Raw genomic sequence first — 19,289 nt, 5'->3', positions numbered from 1 at the left:
TAATCCCACCTCTTTTACTTTTTAGCCATGCAATCTGGTGCCTCAGAGTCTATGTCCATTAAATGGGGAGTTAAGAAACAGTATCAACCTAAAGGGTTCTTGTAAGGATTAAATGAGTTCATGAATTTGATGTAGTTAGAAAACTGCCCGTTATAACACTAAGTACTTCAAAGTGTTAACTGTTGTTTTTATTTTACCAAGCCTCTTTTCTCAAATACACCAATTGCTTGATTCATAACAGGCACTTAATCCGTTTATTAAATAAACAAATCCTCTATAGCACCATCTAGGGTTGATATTGTGGCTGTTATTTTTGCACCTGTTTTTATTCAACAGAACCACAAAATAACAGTCACTTTTCTCTGTTCATGACAGCTTTGAAATTGGGGTACATCTGAGTTGGCTTAAATTTTATAATGGTTAATGACAGAAATTAATTGGTAACCTAGAAGATTCTGAGAATCAACGTTGCAGGTTTGGATATTTAGGAGCCTACTTATTATGAACTATAGAGTTGAAAGGACAGTTACCCCAACAATTCAGCCCAGGACGGCCTGTCCCCGAAGGCCTGCTCAGAGGCCAGTCTCGGGGGCTTTTCTGAACAGGGGGACTTGGAAACTAGGTCTTTATACCTTGACTGTCTCATCTATCTATCTGTCTATCTATATAGATATAGATAGATAGATATGTATATATATCACATTCACTGCTCACATTTCTGATATATATCCTGAGGAAATATAGATGAAAATATATTAATGTAAAGATTGCTAAAACTCAGAATTATTGGGTAAAGAGCAGAAAAGTCATTTTATTTGAAAATAATATGCTAGAGTCAAGACTGGGATAAATGCATTAACATAAACTTCCTGCTGCCTCTCTGGTTTTTTTGAAGGTACATTATTGTCAGCAGGAAGTTGATATTTTCTGTTCAATTCTGGTAAATGTGGGTCTGAGTGGACAGGGCCAGAAGGAAGATGGATGAGTGCAGAGGGGGTGCAAATGGACACTTAGTGGCAGGTGGACACTTTTCAGGCCTGATGATTCTCAGAAACCATTTACCAGGCAGCTTTAAATCACAGTCAAGAGAGAGGTGCTGCTTCAGTAACTCAGGTATCATCGTCAGGAGAGGTAAATACGTTTTGTGTGACTGTTATATGTTATACTTCAGCGATTCTTTCTTCTGATGATACAGATATGGGCTCCGCAGTCTTTGAATGCCATAACATTATAGAAAACTTTCTAGAAACAGAGTCCGTGACTTTCGTCAAATTCTTGAAATTATCCATGATATAATTAAGGAGCCAGATGCATAGAAAAAAAGGGGACTGTAGAAAATTCCAGCAAAATAGGTTCCATCCTATTATATAGTAAGTGTTAACTTATGGTTTAAAATGATTTGGGATATTGACCCTAAATCTATTGCATGGCACTTGATTTTTAACTTCTAACTAAATTTCTAGTCAAATTACCCTATCTTAACATTATCCCTATTCTTACCATTCTGATTCATCAGCTAGTTCTAGTCAGTAGCATTTCACAGGCAAAATCTCCCTAAATTTCAATGCAGTGCCATTGTTTAAAATACTTGTTTTCACAGTATCATAATAATTATTGATTACTTGATAGACTTTTAGGATTTGCTTAACATTAGCAAGAACAAACACAACAAAACTGACTTACAGCTTTAAGATGACAGAAGAAACACACATATCCCATTTTTCCTCTGAAAAATCACCCCCAAATAATAAGAACAGAAATGGATACAAATCTCCCCTTTCCTGGAATAATAACCTATGAAGGCAGAAAACTAAGAGAAGAAATGGTTCAAAACTTAGCAGAAAAGAGCAAGATCCATCCCAAGTGACTTCAGGGCTGAGGAGGTGGAAGAAGGGACACATATGAGAACAGTGACAACCTAGAACCTGTCAAGATTCAGGAACTGGAGGCTTCAGATACCACAAAAACACTGTGAGGTAAGATGAGGGAGTGATAAAAACAGTGAGTGTCCAAACCTCCATCTCCCCTCCATGTAGTCAAGGGGATGCTCTTACCCACACCTGTGCAGTAATCAAGGCATTTGCTGGAGAAACTGAAGCACAGCCTTGAGGACACCAGCAAAAGAAAAGTAATGGTAAAATGCACTCTGAAAATAAGAGGATCAACTGAAAGCCTGCAGCATCCCAGGTGGGAAACCATAGCTCTCCTTTCTCAGGATGCTAACATTCATATTTACACCATGCCCAGGCAACAGATTTGAGGTTCCAGAGAAAATGAGTCTGCATACTGACATTTGGGGATCTCCAGCAAAATACCAGCTGGTTACATAATTACCCTGTGTTAAGTCTCAGGAACCTATAGCCACCACCCAAAAGCACTAGCCCATCATGAGTTACTCTTACATATGAGCAGTCTACCAAAGATATTTGAAGGAAATAGAGAAAAGGACTTCAGAGGAAATAGACAATTCAAGCAGCAGAAGAAAATACCAGAAGAACTGTGTTTTCAGAGAGATAGGAAAAGAGATAATACATTCAAGGGAGAAGAACAGTATGGTATTAGAAAAGGAGCTGAAAAAAATGCTTATAAGTTTAAAAACTCCTGGAAAGTAAAAGAAAAAGTCTATATAGGAAATGAGAAAGAAGAGATTTTAAAAATAAGGAAATTAATACAAGAAGTCCATCATTCAACTCAAACAGGTCAGAAAAGATGCTGAAGAGAAAATTGACAACTACAAAAACATTAGCAGAACATTGTACTGTAGAAGTAGAGAAGTAGAGCCTCCAATCCCATTTACATGGGAGGCATAGGCAGGAGGATCACAGTCTGAGGACCAGCCCTGGGCAACAAACCCTGGGAGACCCTATTGGAAAAAGTAACTAAAGCCAAAAAAAAAAAAAAAGACTGGGATGTGGTTTAAGTGTTACAGTGCCTGCCTAGCAAGCATGAGGCCCTGAGTTCAAACACTAGTACCACCAAAACATAAATAAATAAAAATAAAGCATCCAGATTAGGTTTACCATGCAAATTGAATGAAAAAAAGTCCCAAACCAAAGTATATCTTTGTGAAATTGATGAACACCAGGTATAGAGAGGAGATCCTTAAAGAAAGCAAAAATCATGTTACAGTCTCAAAAGCAACTTTGGGAGCTAGACAATAAAGCCATCCTTCCAAATTCTGAGTGAAATTGTTTTACCTTAGAATTGTTAGATGAACAACTGAGGATAAGAAAGAATAAAGATTTTTTTTCAGTCATACAAAGTCCCTGATGTTAGAAAATAAACATCCTTTCTCATGAGGCCTCTGGCAGTTGTGCTCTTTCAAAAAGAGGGAGAAATTGAGGAAAGAGAAAGGCATGGGATACAGGAGATAAGAGATCAGTCCCAGACCAGCAAAGAGGAAGCCCCGGTGATGGTGAGGACATGCCCAGGACTCAAGGATCAAATAAAAGGTGTGGCACTTTTGACCCTCTTTAAAATTATTTTGATGGGCACTGTATACATTAGTGTAGGGTATGAAAGGCTTAGATGTTTTAAGTCCTATCTCTAGGAAATGCAAACATTTATATAAGCTAGGAAACAATTATCAGTTGGCTCAGAAGTGGTGATATTTATAGGCATGGATTGCATTGGGAGTGAGGAGAGGTGTGAGGGATCACCTCCCACCTGCCCCAGGACATCATTGATGTTTCAGAACAGACTGGAGGAAGCACAGTTGGAGTCGTCCTGTACCCTGTACTAACTGTGAGCCCTTGGGCACAGGATATAGCCTCTCTTACTTAAAAGAATTAAGTAAATTAAACACTTGAAAGTTCTTAGGATAACTTATGGTACATTTGATAAGTAACCAGGTACTAATAACATGTGCAAATAGAAATGAGGTGAAAACTCCACTAATTTAGATTTTTTTTTAAGTGGTTACCTTTGGGAATCAGGAAAGGGGAAGGAAAATGTGCTACTGTTTTTTGATTCTAGGTCTCTTAGTATGATTTGATTTAAAAAAAAATAAACTATTGCAAGTAATACTTTAAATAAACTAGATAGAAAAATCAACAGCCAAACCCAAAACTTTAAATGAAGGGCACACATAAGCTTTGACATGAGCTATTTCATGTTTCCAGACAACTTGTTAGCATTTCCATTTGCTATATAAATAAAGTTATATGTATTTCTAAATTTAGCAGAGAAACCAAGTCAAGTTTTAAAATTGTCAACATGGGAATCTATTATTCAGTTATTTCTGTAATAGAAAACATAACTAATTACAAAATATAGTTTTCATTGCTCTAAGAGAAGTATCTAACAGTTACTGTCCAGAGATGGAAGATTTGGGGGAAGAAATGCACAAGAAAAGTAATGCAATTTGAATCTTCACTCCCACACTTTGATAGTGATTTTTGTAAGTAATGAAATGGGAGACTAGCGTGGTAAAAGGAAAGGGGGGAGATGATAAAGGCCTTGGATCAAGAAAATACACAGACCTGCTTTCCCAGAGGTGCACTTCCTCTGTAAACTAATGAAAGGATCAGCAGGAACCAAACGTCAGTGCTGCTCTTGGTTCCATAATTATATCAAACTGCTTCCATAAGAAGTTACATGACAGCCATCCATTTCACAAGCATAGCTACCAGATCAGAAAAAAAGAATTCCAAAGTATTGTATACATCCCTTGCTCCTCAATCTTGTTGCCTAATCTCAGTCAAATTCTAGCTTCCAAGACTTATTACCTATATGAGTTTGATCTGTCCACAACCCAATCTGAATGAAGGTATTTACAAGATGACTTCTGGAACAACATCATGCAACAATTTGAGTACTTCTAAGTTGTTCTTTTTAATCTAAAAGGTTTTATTTTCTTTTGTCTATTCTCATTTGAGTGACTATAGCATTTGAGGTCTTGTCTGGGGGTTTGTACAGTAGGAGGGAGAAGGATATAAGGAAAGGGTGTAGGAAGGCGAATGTAGTAAAAATATTATGTATACATGTATGAAAATGGGAAAATGAGACCCACTGAAATTATTCAAGGAATAGAGGGAGGGAGGAATAAAGAAGAATGCTAGAAGAGGGTGAATTCAACTATGTTGTATTGTAAGAACTTTTATAAATGTTACAGGGTACCCCAGTACTCTGTAAAAATATCTTAAAAAATAAATTCACAGCCCCCTTTTATCCTTCTACCACTACACATGGTGCTCACCATTAAAATGTACAATAGCAAAACACATTTTGCTCTGAGACTTCACCAAACTGTGGCTGCCTCTGGATAGTTCGGTCTCCTCTCTACGACGGAAACAAAGCAGTTTGAACTTTGTTCTGGTGTGGCAATGTGAACCACTGTGACAGCAAGCTAATTCATCACTGTGGGGACCTTAAGCTGTACAACTGACCACTCAACTTAGGAGGGTGGCAGTTAATCATTTTCTTAAACGATGTGAGTATGAAACAGCCGATTGTTGCTCAGCCACTAACCTTATCCATCCTCCCTGTCCCCAGTAGTGACTGTTGCCATTTTCCCTCTTCCCAGACCGCTGGGTTTCAAGAGATTCTGACCGAGGTGGAAATTTTAGCGGTGATTGTGGGATGCCTGTGTCATGACCTCGACCACAGGGGAACCAACAATGCCTTCCAAGCTAAGTAAGTCTTCTAATTGTTGTTATTTTAATGCATTTGCCTTTCTGTTCAGAGCCAAAGGTGACGAGTGCTAAAGAGTAAGGCATTAATTTCTGGCATCCGAGGCCAAGGCCATGCAGGCTTGGGTGTGCATGTCATGGGGCCCATCCATCTTTATAATTCCCTATTCTTCTTTTAATTGCAAATTTGCCCTTCATGTCATGCTTGTTGATTTGGTCTGTCTCTGTTGACCCCAGTCAGATAACAAAGCTCAGGCTTTAAAGGATCTACGCTTTCCCTCTCGGAATATTTGCCTTCATGGCATGACAAGCTGATTAGACCCGCTATCCTCTCTGGTTTTAAGACTATAAAAGTAAAATCAGCCTTAGGAAATTTTATGGAGCAAAAGTGTCTCTTCCTTCTCCAATATAAGTGCTCACAAGATTCCTTTAATGGTGGATATTGGATAAACTGCACCAAAATAAAGCCACATACAGCAGTATCATCTTTGCTCCTCTCATGCCTTCTCCCATGGAGAGGTAGAAAGCACATAGATACAGGAATGTGGAAGAAAAGATAAGAATAATCTGTCCCTAGGCAGTTGGACTGGTCATGACAGCCACTGCTTGGTGGCTCACTCTGTACCCAACCAAGACCTCAGAACTTAGGGGTGCTAGAAATATAACCAAATCCCAGGTTTCTGGACTCTTACATTGAGGGTCCAGTTTTAGTGTTTTTTGAACAATCAATCTGCAAATAAAATGGTACGGGAGATCAGAGGATGGAGAGAACCGTCTTGGGGTGGAGCTGAGCGGCTAAGGAAGCTTCTATAAAGAGGTGGGGTTGACTTTCAGATGACTGATTTCAAAGTCCCCAGAACAGGTGGACCTGTACCATAAAAACTCAGCCCTGATTCAGTTTAACAATTCAATTTCTTGCTACTCTGCTTAGACTTGTAAAGGCCAAGGGATAAAATGTCACAGTTGTGAGAGTTTGAGACATATCAGATATATACTCTCCCAACTCGGCTGAGTGCTCAGTACTCCCTACCAATCTTTCTGTGTCCCCTGCCAGCTCAGTCCCCACTGCTTTTAGCAGTTACATACACCAAGAATTCTCTCTTCTTAAACCACCCTCTGTGCCACCACCTCCCCCACACCACTCCACTGATCACTTTGCCTCCTACTTCACTGAGAAAATTGAGGCCATCAATCGAGAACTCTCTCAATTTCCTCCCCTGCCACATACAGACTTATCTATCCATCCCCACTCTTTCCTCCTATCTCAGTGAAAGTGCTGTCCTTCCCTTGTCCGAAGCTAATCCCTTCACCTGCTTTCGATCCTTTTCTCGCTCTCTCCTCCAGGACCCCGCACCATCAATCTCCCTCTCTCCCTTGTATCTACCAGCCCCTTTCTCTTGGTGCTCTACATCCTATAAACATGAACAATTCTCACTCATCTTGAAAAAACTCACCTTAATCTCTACTTCTTTCTCTAGCTACTGCTCTCTTTCTCTCTTTTATTCCTAGTCAAGCTTCTTGGAGAGTTGTCTTGGCTTCCACCAACCCTGTCCTCCCACATGGCTTCCAGTCCCATCTCACCAGAGAAGCTATATCCCTGATGGCACCCTTTTCCCAACACTCTTGAACCCTTTCATTGTCCTTCCTTCTTGGCCCTTCTTGCCATGAGACATATCTTGCCACTACCTCCTTTTCCTCACAGGCAAAGGATTTTCACTTGCTGTTACAGCCTTCCTTCTCTGTGCACTTCCAGACCTCGCCCACCTGGCCTTCATTAGTGCTGCTGCCTCCCATTCCTCTCCTGCTCTCCTGAGCCTTCCTGTGGGGCCCTTGCCCATCTGCTGTTGGGCCCCAAATCCATAAATGAACTATAATTCACAGTCCTTTCAATTGCTTGAGGGGTATCTCCTACTTGAAGACCCACACTCATCTCATTCTAAATCCTCCCTGCCTACATGCATGGCCCTCGTTCCCTTACTCTCTGTCCCTGTGAACAGCCCCACCAGAAATCTGTAAGTCACCCATGCTCCCTTCTTGGCACCCTTCAAAGACACCCCCTCCTCTGCATTCTTACAGAAACTACTGTTTCTCTGCAGCTGTCTTGGATTGCTGCCACAAACAGCCTGATTCGCCTCACGTCTGTTTGATATTCCAGAACACTCTTTGTGATGCACAGAGGTGTTTGGGTCACTCCCCTGCTTAAAAGTCATCCATGGGCCTGCTGTGGGTTTTAGGATTATGTTCATATTCCTTAGTTTATGAACTTAGTCCCTTAAGACCCTTTTCAATGGGGCTCTTGCCCATTTTCTGGCCCAGCCCACCTCACCCATGCATCCGTTTTCCTGACTCGAGGCAGCTGAAGTTCTCAGTGGGTTACAGCTGGCTGACATCTCTCTGATGCCTAATATGCTGTTTCATCTGTCTGCAATGCCCTTCCTCTCCTCTGTCCCCAAAATTACTCCAAATTCCTCACTTTCAGGTTAAATCTCCAAGGCCCTCCCCTTGTCAATTTCTTATGCTCACATAATGCTTTTCAAAAGTGTACATCTCACCCCGTTTTAATTGCTGACTCATGGTTCTGTTTCCCCTTCTTCTTTAGTATCCCTTCTAAATGGAACCCAAAACACAATAAACAAATAAATAAATAAATAGGTGTTTACTGAACGATGAATGCATGAATGAGTTCACTATCTTAATTTAATATAACTTTTCAATAGTTTACTGATTTTTTAAATAGATGTGATCTTTTATGGATTATTATAAAACAGCTTTGTACACGCAGGTTTGATGTTGTATGTGTGAAACACTTGGAACCACTGACGTGTAAACCATGCAGGCTTTCATTATAGGATCTGAAAGTTCCGTATTTTAAGTTTTTGTGTGTGCATTTTGTTATTTTTTTAGGATTCCTCTCTTCCCCTGACCAGTGATATCCTGGTGAATGGCCCCACCAGAAATCTGGCATCAGTGTATCTCCCTCTTGCACTCTCTCTGCAGCCCCCTTCCATTTTACCATTTATACATAAAGAATAGAGTGATGTAGGAGGACCATGCCTGTAAACTAAGAGTGAGAACCCTGTGGGTTCTTTGAAAAGTGAAGTGCACTCTAATTGTATTCAAATAATCAGGCAAGAGCCTGTGTATCACACTGAAAGTGGCAGCTCTTCTTGCTGGTTGACCCTTTAGATTAAGAATATACACCTAATCAAAGTTGGACCAATCAGATTTTAACTCTAGACATTTAGAGTTGTTTTACTATAATATTGGGTCAGTTAGCTACAGAAATCCAATCTACAGGTCCATGTAGACGTAGAAGCCTAAGCTGTCATTTGGAGAATGCTATGGTGATCATATTCCAAGTGGATAAAAGAAACAAGAAGGCCAGTGTGCAGTGCGGAGAGAAGAATGATATTCATTGATGGTTCAAAAGGAGATACTGAGTAACCCAAGGGAATGAGAGAAAAAGCACACTTAGACCCTAGCTCTCCTCATCATTGCTCCTATTTCTTGGAAACTCAGCCATACTTAGGACAGTGGGCTTCCTTAGTGTCATTTAACCAAACCTTTTCTTAGGGAAGCTTGTTCATTTTTTTAAAAATAAAACTTATTTGTTTATTTACTATGCCTTAAGCCCTCATATGCATGTCTGAGGTAGTTTTGTCTCCATTTTACAGAAGGAACTAAGCCTCAGGAAGGTAAGTAACTTGCCCAAATTCATGCCAGAATGTGGCAGAGTGGAGTTTGGACTTGGACTATCTGATTCTGAAAGCCATTCTTTAACCACTGTATTACTCTCTTCTGTGACTTTGTGACATTTATTTTGTATCATTGAGCTTCCAGGTTATTGGCTATCTTGCCAGATGTGTGAGGTCTGGAAAAGTGAAGGATATTTTGACATTCAGTAACACAAGATGTGAAGTCATAAAAATTGAAGAACTGAACTAAATCTTAGTAGTCATATTTTAAAATGCCATAATTTTCCAAGAAAATTATTGGAAACTAAGGTCCCCAAATCTCAGGTTATTTTAAAAACTGAATAACTTTCACACAAATTAGACAGGTATTACATCACTGATACTGGAGTTCTTTTTGTTTTTCTAGACATCCTCATGTCACATGATCAAATATCTCTGTTTCAAGATGGTATGATGTGTTTCCTCCAGATGACAAACCTGTACACAGTTTAGCAAGCTCATTATCTGTCCACCAGCTCTGCACCTACCTAATGGAGTCACTTTTGGATTTAGGACACTTAGTACCAACACCATCCAACCTCAGTTAAGGTTTCCTTTGACAATGAATGCTAGAAAAAATTTTTATTTTTATGTAATGGTGGAGGGATTCAGTTTTTATTGATTAGAATAAGTTTTTTTTCAATGAGTGTACCATTATATACAAGATCCCTAGGAAGAAACCTATATGCTTTTCTCCTTTTTTATTCCCCAATAATTGAGTGAGTGGTTTCTGTATTCAAAGGTCTCATGCTAGGCATTGTGAGAGGAATAAGGAAATGTAGCAAACAGTCCCTTCTCTTAAAGTCTAATTCCCTTCTCTTAAAGTGTGTACAGCTTTTCAAGTGATTTGGAAATGCAATTTAAATGCAACAATTATTATGTGGCGAAGCATATGCTACCTTTTTTTTCATATATAAGGCTATAATAAAACAGGAGACATTTAGCAAGGGACAAATTACTATATAAAATGCAAAATGCCTCTACAATAAAAAAGTGTGACTTTAGTTAGAGCACAACTTGATTTATACTCTTAGCCTTTCTGGTAAGTGAACCTTTGCATTTTCATATTTTATTCTTAATTTTCAAGTATTGGAATGCGTGCAATGAATGATCAATAGGTAGAGAGGACAGCGAAGCCACAGTGCTCAGAAATCGCTCTGATCACACCTATCCCCTGTTTTCTCCAGAGACAACATTCCCCACTCATCCCCCTCTCTAGTCCAGCTGCCCCTGGTGATTAAATATCAGTACCAAGCAGCTTTGTAGTATATTCTCCTAGGAGACTCCTATTCATTTCTAGCATAATCTCTTATACTCATTTCTTGGGAATGAAAACCCATCTTGTCGCTTTCGGCTGGGTCCCAGAAGTGAAATACTGGCTCACATTAATCTGCCATGACAGCCTAATCCCTTTCCACACCACCTCCCAACAATTCTGAATTTCCTAATTACCTTCCATAGTTTTCCTTTTTAAAGTTTCCTTTAAGCCATGGCTGCACATTTCCATTCAGTCTTTTTCTCAAAGAATATGCAAATCTAGGGAAGTTATGAAGGTACATTTTGACTTGCACTCTGATTTTTGGTGTCAGTGAAAAGCAGTGAATGGCTGTAGAAATAGAATTTTCACTTTGCCTTTTTTTTTTAGTAAGTTTCTCCTCAGCGGGGTGCCTATCTGAAAATGAAAATCTTTAGTACTTGGGATGACCTAATCAATAATGCACATCATGAATATCATATATATAAGTTACAGTGCTTCCTCCCTCCCCCCACTCTATATATACATAATCTTATTTTCACACCTACAGTGTGTTCCCCCAAACCATTCATATGATAGATGTACTTACCAAAGAATTAAAATTATATATGATGTTAAAGTCAACTTTTTCTATATAGTATTGACATGAGTTTGGTGGGGTTTTCACATTTTACACAAAAAAAAGTAGAAGTATACATTCATACAAAGTATATTACATGAAAGACATGGCCTCTTTCTAAAAAATGACTTTATTGGGCTGGTGGACTGGCTAATTAGTAGAGCGCCTGCCTAGTTCAAACCGCAGTACTGCAAAAAAAAAAAAGTCTTTATGAGCAACTAAGAGTGGATTGTGCTCTTCATATTATGTTCCTCTCCTGAAGAAACACAATGCATATTTTCCCATATTGGCATTCTAGGGAAAACCTACAGTATAGAAATAATTTAAAATTTTAAAGCCAAATTTGCCCAACTTATTTGATCATGGAACCCTTTGTATTTCTGCCTTTCAAGCCACTTGGCATTCTAAAGAACTAGTATTTTTGATAAATCTTATCCTAATAGATAGTTTTACTTTTTGTCCCTGGTATCATTTTATCACTGTGGATTTCACTCTTGGTGGTCCTAGGATGTTCACAGAATGTAATGGCAGGGATAGGCTTCATTTTTTAATGAGCCTTGGCCTGAGAGAGAGGATACTGGGAGGTTTGGAAAGCTTAGAAATTCTGACGGGAACCAAATCTAATAGTGCAAATAAGGTATCCATTTGGAAATGGAAGTATTACTTAGATGATTTTCCTGTAGAAAACTCAAAGGAGTTGAGTTAGTACCATCCTCCATTCTCTGGATGTTAAGCTAGCACCTGTGTATAGAAGGTCAGAGAAAGTCCTCAACACAGATATAAGGGACCATGGCCTTCCGGAAGGTAAGAGCCATGTGTTATGTATCTCTGTATTCCATATGCCTAAGGCCTGGCATAATAGTAGTAATCAATGCTTGTTGGTTGAATTAATTAACTAACAAACAAATGAATCACAATATCTTCCCACACTTTCAGAGCATTAATCTGGTCCAGTTGTAAAATGTACATATTTTCTGTAATTGAATCAGTACCATGATAGGGCAGGCAGAATGTAGGAATGAACAAAGAGGAAGTCTGATGAGGAAGAAGCTCACACCACTGACAGTCACAAGGCTGCTTTGGCACAAACATCCTGAGAGCCCTCTGATAAAGCACAGCAGATCGGAAGCTTGTGGACGGGAAAGAGGGAGACACACACAGCTAGGAAGCATCAGAATACTTGCCATAATGTATCCCCTGGTTAAAGGAAGAAATATCTCCTTATTCACCTTGCACAAAGAAAATTTGAAATGACTTGGAATCATCTAGCCCAATTTAACTTTTCTGGGGTCTGCTAAACCAATGTGAATAAAGAGATACGATTTTTCATCTTGACCCTACCTCTTATCAGTGACTCTGTTATCAGGATTCACACAATGAATGAGGCATATCTCAGCATGGCTGGTTAACAGAAATGAACCACAGGAATTCAAGCCTGTGGTTAGAAGTTAGTAGAATTTCTAACTAAATTTTGAAATCTTTCATTGGTCACAACCAGCTCATGAAAGTGGAGAATCAAATACCAGAAATGTATGTTATCATCATTCTTGCTGTGTAATGAGAAGAAGCTTAAACAATGGATACCAACCTAGAACTGATACAAGCTAGCTGTGTGGCCTTAGAAAAGTTATGTAACTTCTATGAGTCTCTGTTTCCTTATGTGTAAGTGAGAAAATAATATATATCTCACAGTTGTCATCAAAACTAGATGAAATAATGTATTAAGTGGCTAATATGTTTCCTAAGGTATGGTAAGCGCTTACTAATAGTAGCTATTCTTATTAGTAATATTATTATTATAAAATATGATGATATACTTATTACTCTCAATCTTTCAATTTTAACTGTAATCTCTAGACATACCACTATAAGCTTATTAGCCAAGCAAGTAATCTTATAAACACCTACCCCATGTCAGATATGCAGAATTTCAACAGCCAAGATAAAGGCATATGATGTGCATTTTAAAATCTGTATTTTCATAGAAATGAACTTTATGTAAAGTAGTAACTAACATAAATACTAATTCACCATCAAGATTGGCCTAACAAATATTCACATATTAGATGATGTAGATTAAGGCAAAACATAAAGAAATAACACATACCTAATTAAAACCTACTGCTCACCTTACTAACCCTCTTCTTCATAATCCTTGCTAAACCTAACCTTGCTGTTTTTCCCACCATGTGGTCAGTTCTGAGTCTTTCCAAGGATTTCAGGTTCTCTGTAACCACAGACCTGACCATGGCCTTGGAATGCCTCAAACTGGAGGTGGGGTAGCTTGAGACCAAAATTCTTCATGTTGCACTGAGATGCAGCCTTTTGTCCTCTCACTAACAGGGACAGGCTATATGTTGTCAATCTCCAGCATTACTACGTTAAGTAATGTCTTAACGTAGTAATGTCTGAACTCCTGCAATGAGCAAGAAAAGAACACAAGGAAATGACTGGACTCTCAGCCTGGGTCCCAGAACTTCCCATTAATCCAAGGTATTCTCTGGGTCTCTTTTGGACCCTAAGATGCTCCAACTCCTACTCCAAAAAGACAGTTGTAAATGTGTTTGAACATTTTTTTTAATTATTGTTGTACCAGGGGGTACATTGTGACATTTACAAAAGTTCTGACAATGTATCATTCATAGTTTAATTCACCCCCTCCATCATTCTCCTTTATATTGAACTGATATTGTTGAGATATGAGTTGGTCTACATAAGTGAAATTTACAGATAACTCAAATTTATCAAAAAATTTATAGATAACTCAAAGTTATCATTCAACATTTTATTGATTTAAAATGTAAATGACCAGATATGTGTTAATTATTGATTAATAATTACTGTAGACTGAAATCTACTCCATGTCAAGCACATTCAAATATTTTATTATAGTCTCATAAACAACAGGTAAGGTAGATAGTACTATCATAATTTTAGAGATGAAGAAACTGAGCCCTAAAGAGGCCAAGTAACTGCTCAAAGTGGTAGTGGAGGAACAGCTGAGACTTGACTCCACATCCAGGGAACTCTTCAGACTGCAACCCTGAGCTATCAGTGTGACTGTGGGCTGGGAAACCACAGAAAGTTGTTGACCTTACATATAAAGTAGACAAAGTGGACTCTGCATGAGGTCATTTCCTATAGAAAATCAAGCACATTTAGCATAAGAGAGTTGCTACGGACACTTGGAAGATAGATAAGGTTGAGTTCATGAAGCCTACAGTGATCCCAGAGCCAGGAGTTACATCTACACCAACAACACTTACAGTGGACTTGAAACACTACTCTGCAGTGCATTTGTGTATTGTTGTGTTGTATTGTAATGTATTGTTGTTGCTTGCATTATTTTTTCTTAAGATCATATCTCATCTCACTTACTAGTTTGTAAATTTCTTAAGAGGCATGGACTATCCCTTATTAATCATGTGCCTTCCATAGTATCCAGCCTAATGCATAAAAAGTTCCTGAAATGTTTACTTAAGAGATGAATGAACCATCCAAGTAGTTATCTGCTCATGGTCCTCTTTCAAAAGCAGGAAAAGCAGTTTGGTATAAAGAGCTGGTATAAGGGATGTTCAAGGTAAAGAGCCCTACTCACTAAGCCTTCTGTCCTCTTCCAGGAGTGGCTCTGCACTGGCCCAACTCTATGGGACCTCAGCTACCTTAGAGCATCACCATTTTAACCATGCTGTGATGATCCTTCAAAGTGAGGTACGACCTGCTCCACTTCTGATGACAGAAGACTGTCTATATGATTCCTGCCTTTCTTTCTTTGTATCTACCACAGGCAGATACAGAGACATGGAAGACCATGTTTAAGTCTATCTATTGGGCTTTGGTGGCTTGTTTGAATTTTTTAGATGCCTGACCAAGGATCTGCTCCAGTTATTCCTGAACTGATTCCTTTGGTTTCATTATTGGTTTGGAGGCTTTGCAGATTCACTTACAGGCAACAGGCATAGACTGCTTAACCCCAGGCAGAGTGCCATCTTGCCTTCCTTGAGAAGCCCAGTTAAAGGAATGAGTTGATCTAAGGACTAAGTGGCTCAACACTCCCATTTTGTGAAACCAGAGCCATTTAAAAAGATGGTAGAAGCAAAAACAGGGTGAGAAAGTTACACTTTACTAGTACAATCAAGAATCTTATGAAAGATAAAGGAACTTAAAACTGCTGGTGGGACCAGTTTGAAAGAGAGAAGTGCAACTAGACCTAAGGCCCAGGGCTAATGCCATATGTCTTATTTTGCTTCCTGTGGCAATGCAGGAGTTAGAAGTAGTTGGAATTTTATACTTTTTGCTTTCCACAGAGAAAACAGAAACTACGAACTGTCTCTGGCTGAGGTGTCTGAGTTTTAACTTGCCAGGAAAGGATCTGTTTAATTTTCTGCAGGCGTAGAGACTCCGTTTTTTCTTCTTGAAGCCAGGAAGGGATCATCTGTTCCCCATTATTTGTCAGTTCTCTAGCTGTGCCATTAATTATTATTATTATCATCATTAAGGCCCTGCTTCTCTGGAATAGCATCATTAAATATGGAGGGTTTTTTTCCTTCAGCCTCTCTTGAGAAAGCTTGTCTTTTGCAATATCATAAAAACTTTCAACCCCAGAATTGCCAGTCTGGATCCTGAATGCAAGCTGGGGAAGGATGAGGGTGAGCTGGGGAGGAGAATGTGATATATTTTCCATTCATGAAGCACCCAGGGGAAAGGGCTCAGGAACAGGCAGAAGCCAGCATCCTGGCATCTCTGGCTCTGGAATTTTCCTATGAAAGCCACATTTTAGCTGAGAACCGTAGAAGAGGAAGGTAGTGACAGGAAGTACTTTGGTTCAGACTATCTTTTCTGGCAAATGTGATGAGTTTCCACTTCTGATCCCAGAAAGCCCCACCTAGTAATAATGGGGATTATAAACAGGATGTCAAATCTCCTGGGGGAAACAACCTCCCACTCTCAGAATTTGTGCCCATAAAAACATGACACATTGGCTGCCCTTCACTCTGGATTCTTCTGAGAAACAGAGACCACTGACAATGGAACCAGGCACTGAGTGCCTGCTATGTGCAGCACTACCCCCACGTCTCCTCCTGTCCTGCCCATCACAAAGGCAGAAATGCAGGTGTAATTGCCAGCCCACGTTCCAAATAACCCACAGGTGCAGAAAGGCTAGGTGGCTTGAGTGAGCTTGCCCCAGACCTTTCTCCCTCCAATTCTCTTGTCTTTTCATCAGTTCCACACTTAACCATACTTCCTTAAAGAAAGGTAAAAGCAATATTTCAGGTTGTCTCAACTCTACGTCAGGTACTAAGCCTTGAGGCAATGTGCAAGGCCAATTTGCAAATAAACAATGCACTGATGAAAATTAACTTTTTTTAAAATTGAAATTGATCTGCTGAGCTTTGTCAGTGTATTCCCTGGAAGTAGTGTTAGTTACTTCATGTCCTTTACAAGACAGAAAATTCACACCTTACCACAATAACCAGAACCCTCAAGTTCAGACCTGAATGCTAATTTCTACTGTAACTTACTCCTCAAGGCTATCTTTCTTTCACTGAGTGGTACTGGGTGTTTGGCTGGATCTAGGTGACCATTTCTTCATAGCTTCTAAGCACTTTTTCCTAGGCCCTGGAATACCTGCTCCTGACTGACCTGTGGGGTGATGCTCAGGCAGAAAAACCTGAGCAGAATTATGACACAGCATTCCTTTACTTTTTTTTGTCTTCTTGCTAATGACTGAATTAAGGGTCTACAACAGTTCATTTGAAAATTATTATTAATATTGGACCTGGTCCCAGGAGGAACCGATATACTCGAGTCTATAAGGAGTGGCAGGTTCACCCAATGAGAGAAATTAACTCAGGGGAGATTATCATCTGATGCCTGGTAAGAGATAATTTGCTAATTAATATTCTGATTCCCTGAAAAAATTAATTTACCTCTCATTGGAGAATAGTTTATTCTCAGGCAGTCATTTGCCCCCTTTCTTCTCCACCATCTCTGGCTCTCACCCTGAATTAAATTTGGTTCAGTTCCCAGAACACGTGCTTTATGGGTTGATATTTTATGCTAAGAAAACCTGAAAAGTTTTTTTAGCTAAAAATGTAAGAATAAAAAGTCCTGACTTTCCAAGCAAATTCAGTGAATAATCGTCACATTATGAAAGTATTTTTCACTTTACTAAAAGCAAATAGTATAGCTTAAACAAATGTGGATTAAAAACAAGGATGCTTTTTCAAAGGTGTGGAGATACAGCTGTAATTGCATCTTTTCTTAGGTACAAGTCATTCTTAGAGTCCTACTGTGCCAAGAGCAGTCCTTACTCATCCTAGCTGTTCAGTAACCATTCACTGTACAGAATTTAATCTACCACATCCTTCATCAAAGTGTATCTTAACAGTTTAATTCAGAGTTCCTCCTCTTCAGCAGTACTGATGTGTTGGGCCAGGTAGATCTTTGTTGCGGGAGTTTCCTGTGCATTGTAGGATGCATCCCACAGCTCTCCCATTAAATGCCAGAAGCTTCCCACCCATCCTGACCATCAAAAATGTGTGTAGGCATTGCCATATTTGCCCATTGTCAGAATCATCACCAACTGAGAACCACTGGTCTATTGGCTAGTTCTCCTCCTTGATGTCACCTGTCCCCATAGCAAGCACTTCTAGAATGCCAGTTAAACCTTAAATAGTGGAACTAATATTTATTTTAGGGCCAAAAAGTTCCCAAATGTTTTGCCCACTTCTCTACTGTGTACTTCCATAGGAAACAGGCAGTCAGGTGGATTTGTTGGCATATAACATACAATATGACAAGTTCAAACATTTTTCAGTTTTCCCTTCCACACTGCTCCTCTATGAAAAACAGTTCACTTCCTGACTTTACTTTGTTTCCCAGGGAATCTGTTTGTGTTTGTAAAAAAAAAAAAATCATAATTATTATTAAGCTTTAGAAATGATTTTATCATGTTCCCAGATTTTTTTTAAATATAGGAAAAACATGCAAACATCCACTGCAGATTTAATGATGTGTTATGTGACTTTTTACTTTCTCGTTACAGGGTCACAACATCTTTGCTAATTTGTCCTCCAAGGAATACAGTGACCTTATGCAGCTTTTGAAGCAGTCAATATTAGCAACAGACCTCACGCTATACTTTGAGTAAGTATTGGCATTTGATCTATTTGACAAATGGATATCTAAAATTCCAGCTTATAATTAATTTTCAGGTCCATATTGGGGGTTGCCTGTTATTCTAGCATTTATATCAATGTGTAAAAGGACTACATTTTTAATGTTTTCCCCTATCTAAATGAAGCTTGTTAAGGTGGTGTTATAACCAAAAGATTCATGGCTACAATTGCAAGATTTTTACCTTTCTTGGGTTTTGAGCCTTATTTGAAACACTTGTCTCTAAACATTTTTATTTTAGATACTGCCTAAGAGTGTTATTTTAGACTATTATTTCTGTTCAAATCAATAAATGGCTTTGATGATAATGACAGTGATTAAGACAATGATGATGATAAGTATTTGTTGATGGAAGGTTGACTAGAAATACAGGCCTCCATTCCTTGTTTCTCTTCTATTTCTTGTTCTCAGAAGAGCTGTCCCCTTTATCTCCACAGTTCATGCTTCTCTCTGAGCAGAAAATCCTATCCCTCCCATTCCCAGTGAGACATGCCCCATCAGAAGCCCCCTCTTTTGGTAGCCTGAAAACGTTTTCCTTCACTAATATATATGGTCCTCTCCTAACTTAAAGACCAATCAACTTCTCTCCCTTAAAAAATTATTTCATTTGACCCCTTGGATATGTCTATTTGCTTCTCAGTTTGCCTTTATTTAAAAAATAGTCAGTAAAAATAAGGCAAGTTCCTCTATTTTTACCCATTTACACTTTGAACAGCAGAGTCCACCTCCACATTCTATCAAAATTGTACTGTCAGTGGCCACAAATGACTTCTGATATTTTCTACCTTCATTTAAGATATCAAAAGATTTACTGACTTCTCATTGTCAGGTTCTACTCTCTTTGCTTCCCCAATATCTAGCTGCTATCTCCC

General features: G+C 39.0%; 1 protein-coding gene and 1 long non-coding RNA gene across 2 annotated transcripts in view; one reads left to right on the top strand and one right to left on the bottom strand.

Annotated features, from left to right (window-relative positions):
• Pde11a (phosphodiesterase 11A) overlaps positions 1-19,289 on the top strand; it is a 376,507-nt gene that overhangs the window by 295,607 nt on the left and 61,611 nt on the right. The window contains exons 13-15 of the mRNA XM_074071157.1: positions 5,525-5,634; positions 14,859-14,949; positions 18,287-18,387. Coding sequence (XP_073927258.1) covers positions 5,525-5,634; positions 14,859-14,949; positions 18,287-18,387 — 302 coding nt within the window. The remainder of the gene's footprint in view (positions 1-5,524; positions 5,635-14,858; positions 14,950-18,286; positions 18,388-19,289) is intronic.
• Positions 1-19,289, bottom strand: part of LOC141422598 (uncharacterized) — a 36,897-nt gene that overhangs the window by 16,550 nt on the left and 1,058 nt on the right. The window lies entirely within an intron of this gene.

The sequence above is a fragment of the Castor canadensis genome, chromosome 4 (genome assembly GCF_047511655.1).
Source record: "Castor canadensis chromosome 4, mCasCan1.hap1v2, whole genome shotgun sequence".
Lineage (NCBI taxonomy): Eukaryota > Metazoa > Chordata > Mammalia > Rodentia > Castoridae > Castor > Castor canadensis.
Note: the sequence above shows the minus strand (reverse complement) of the source record. Positions and strands in the feature narration are given on the sequence as shown.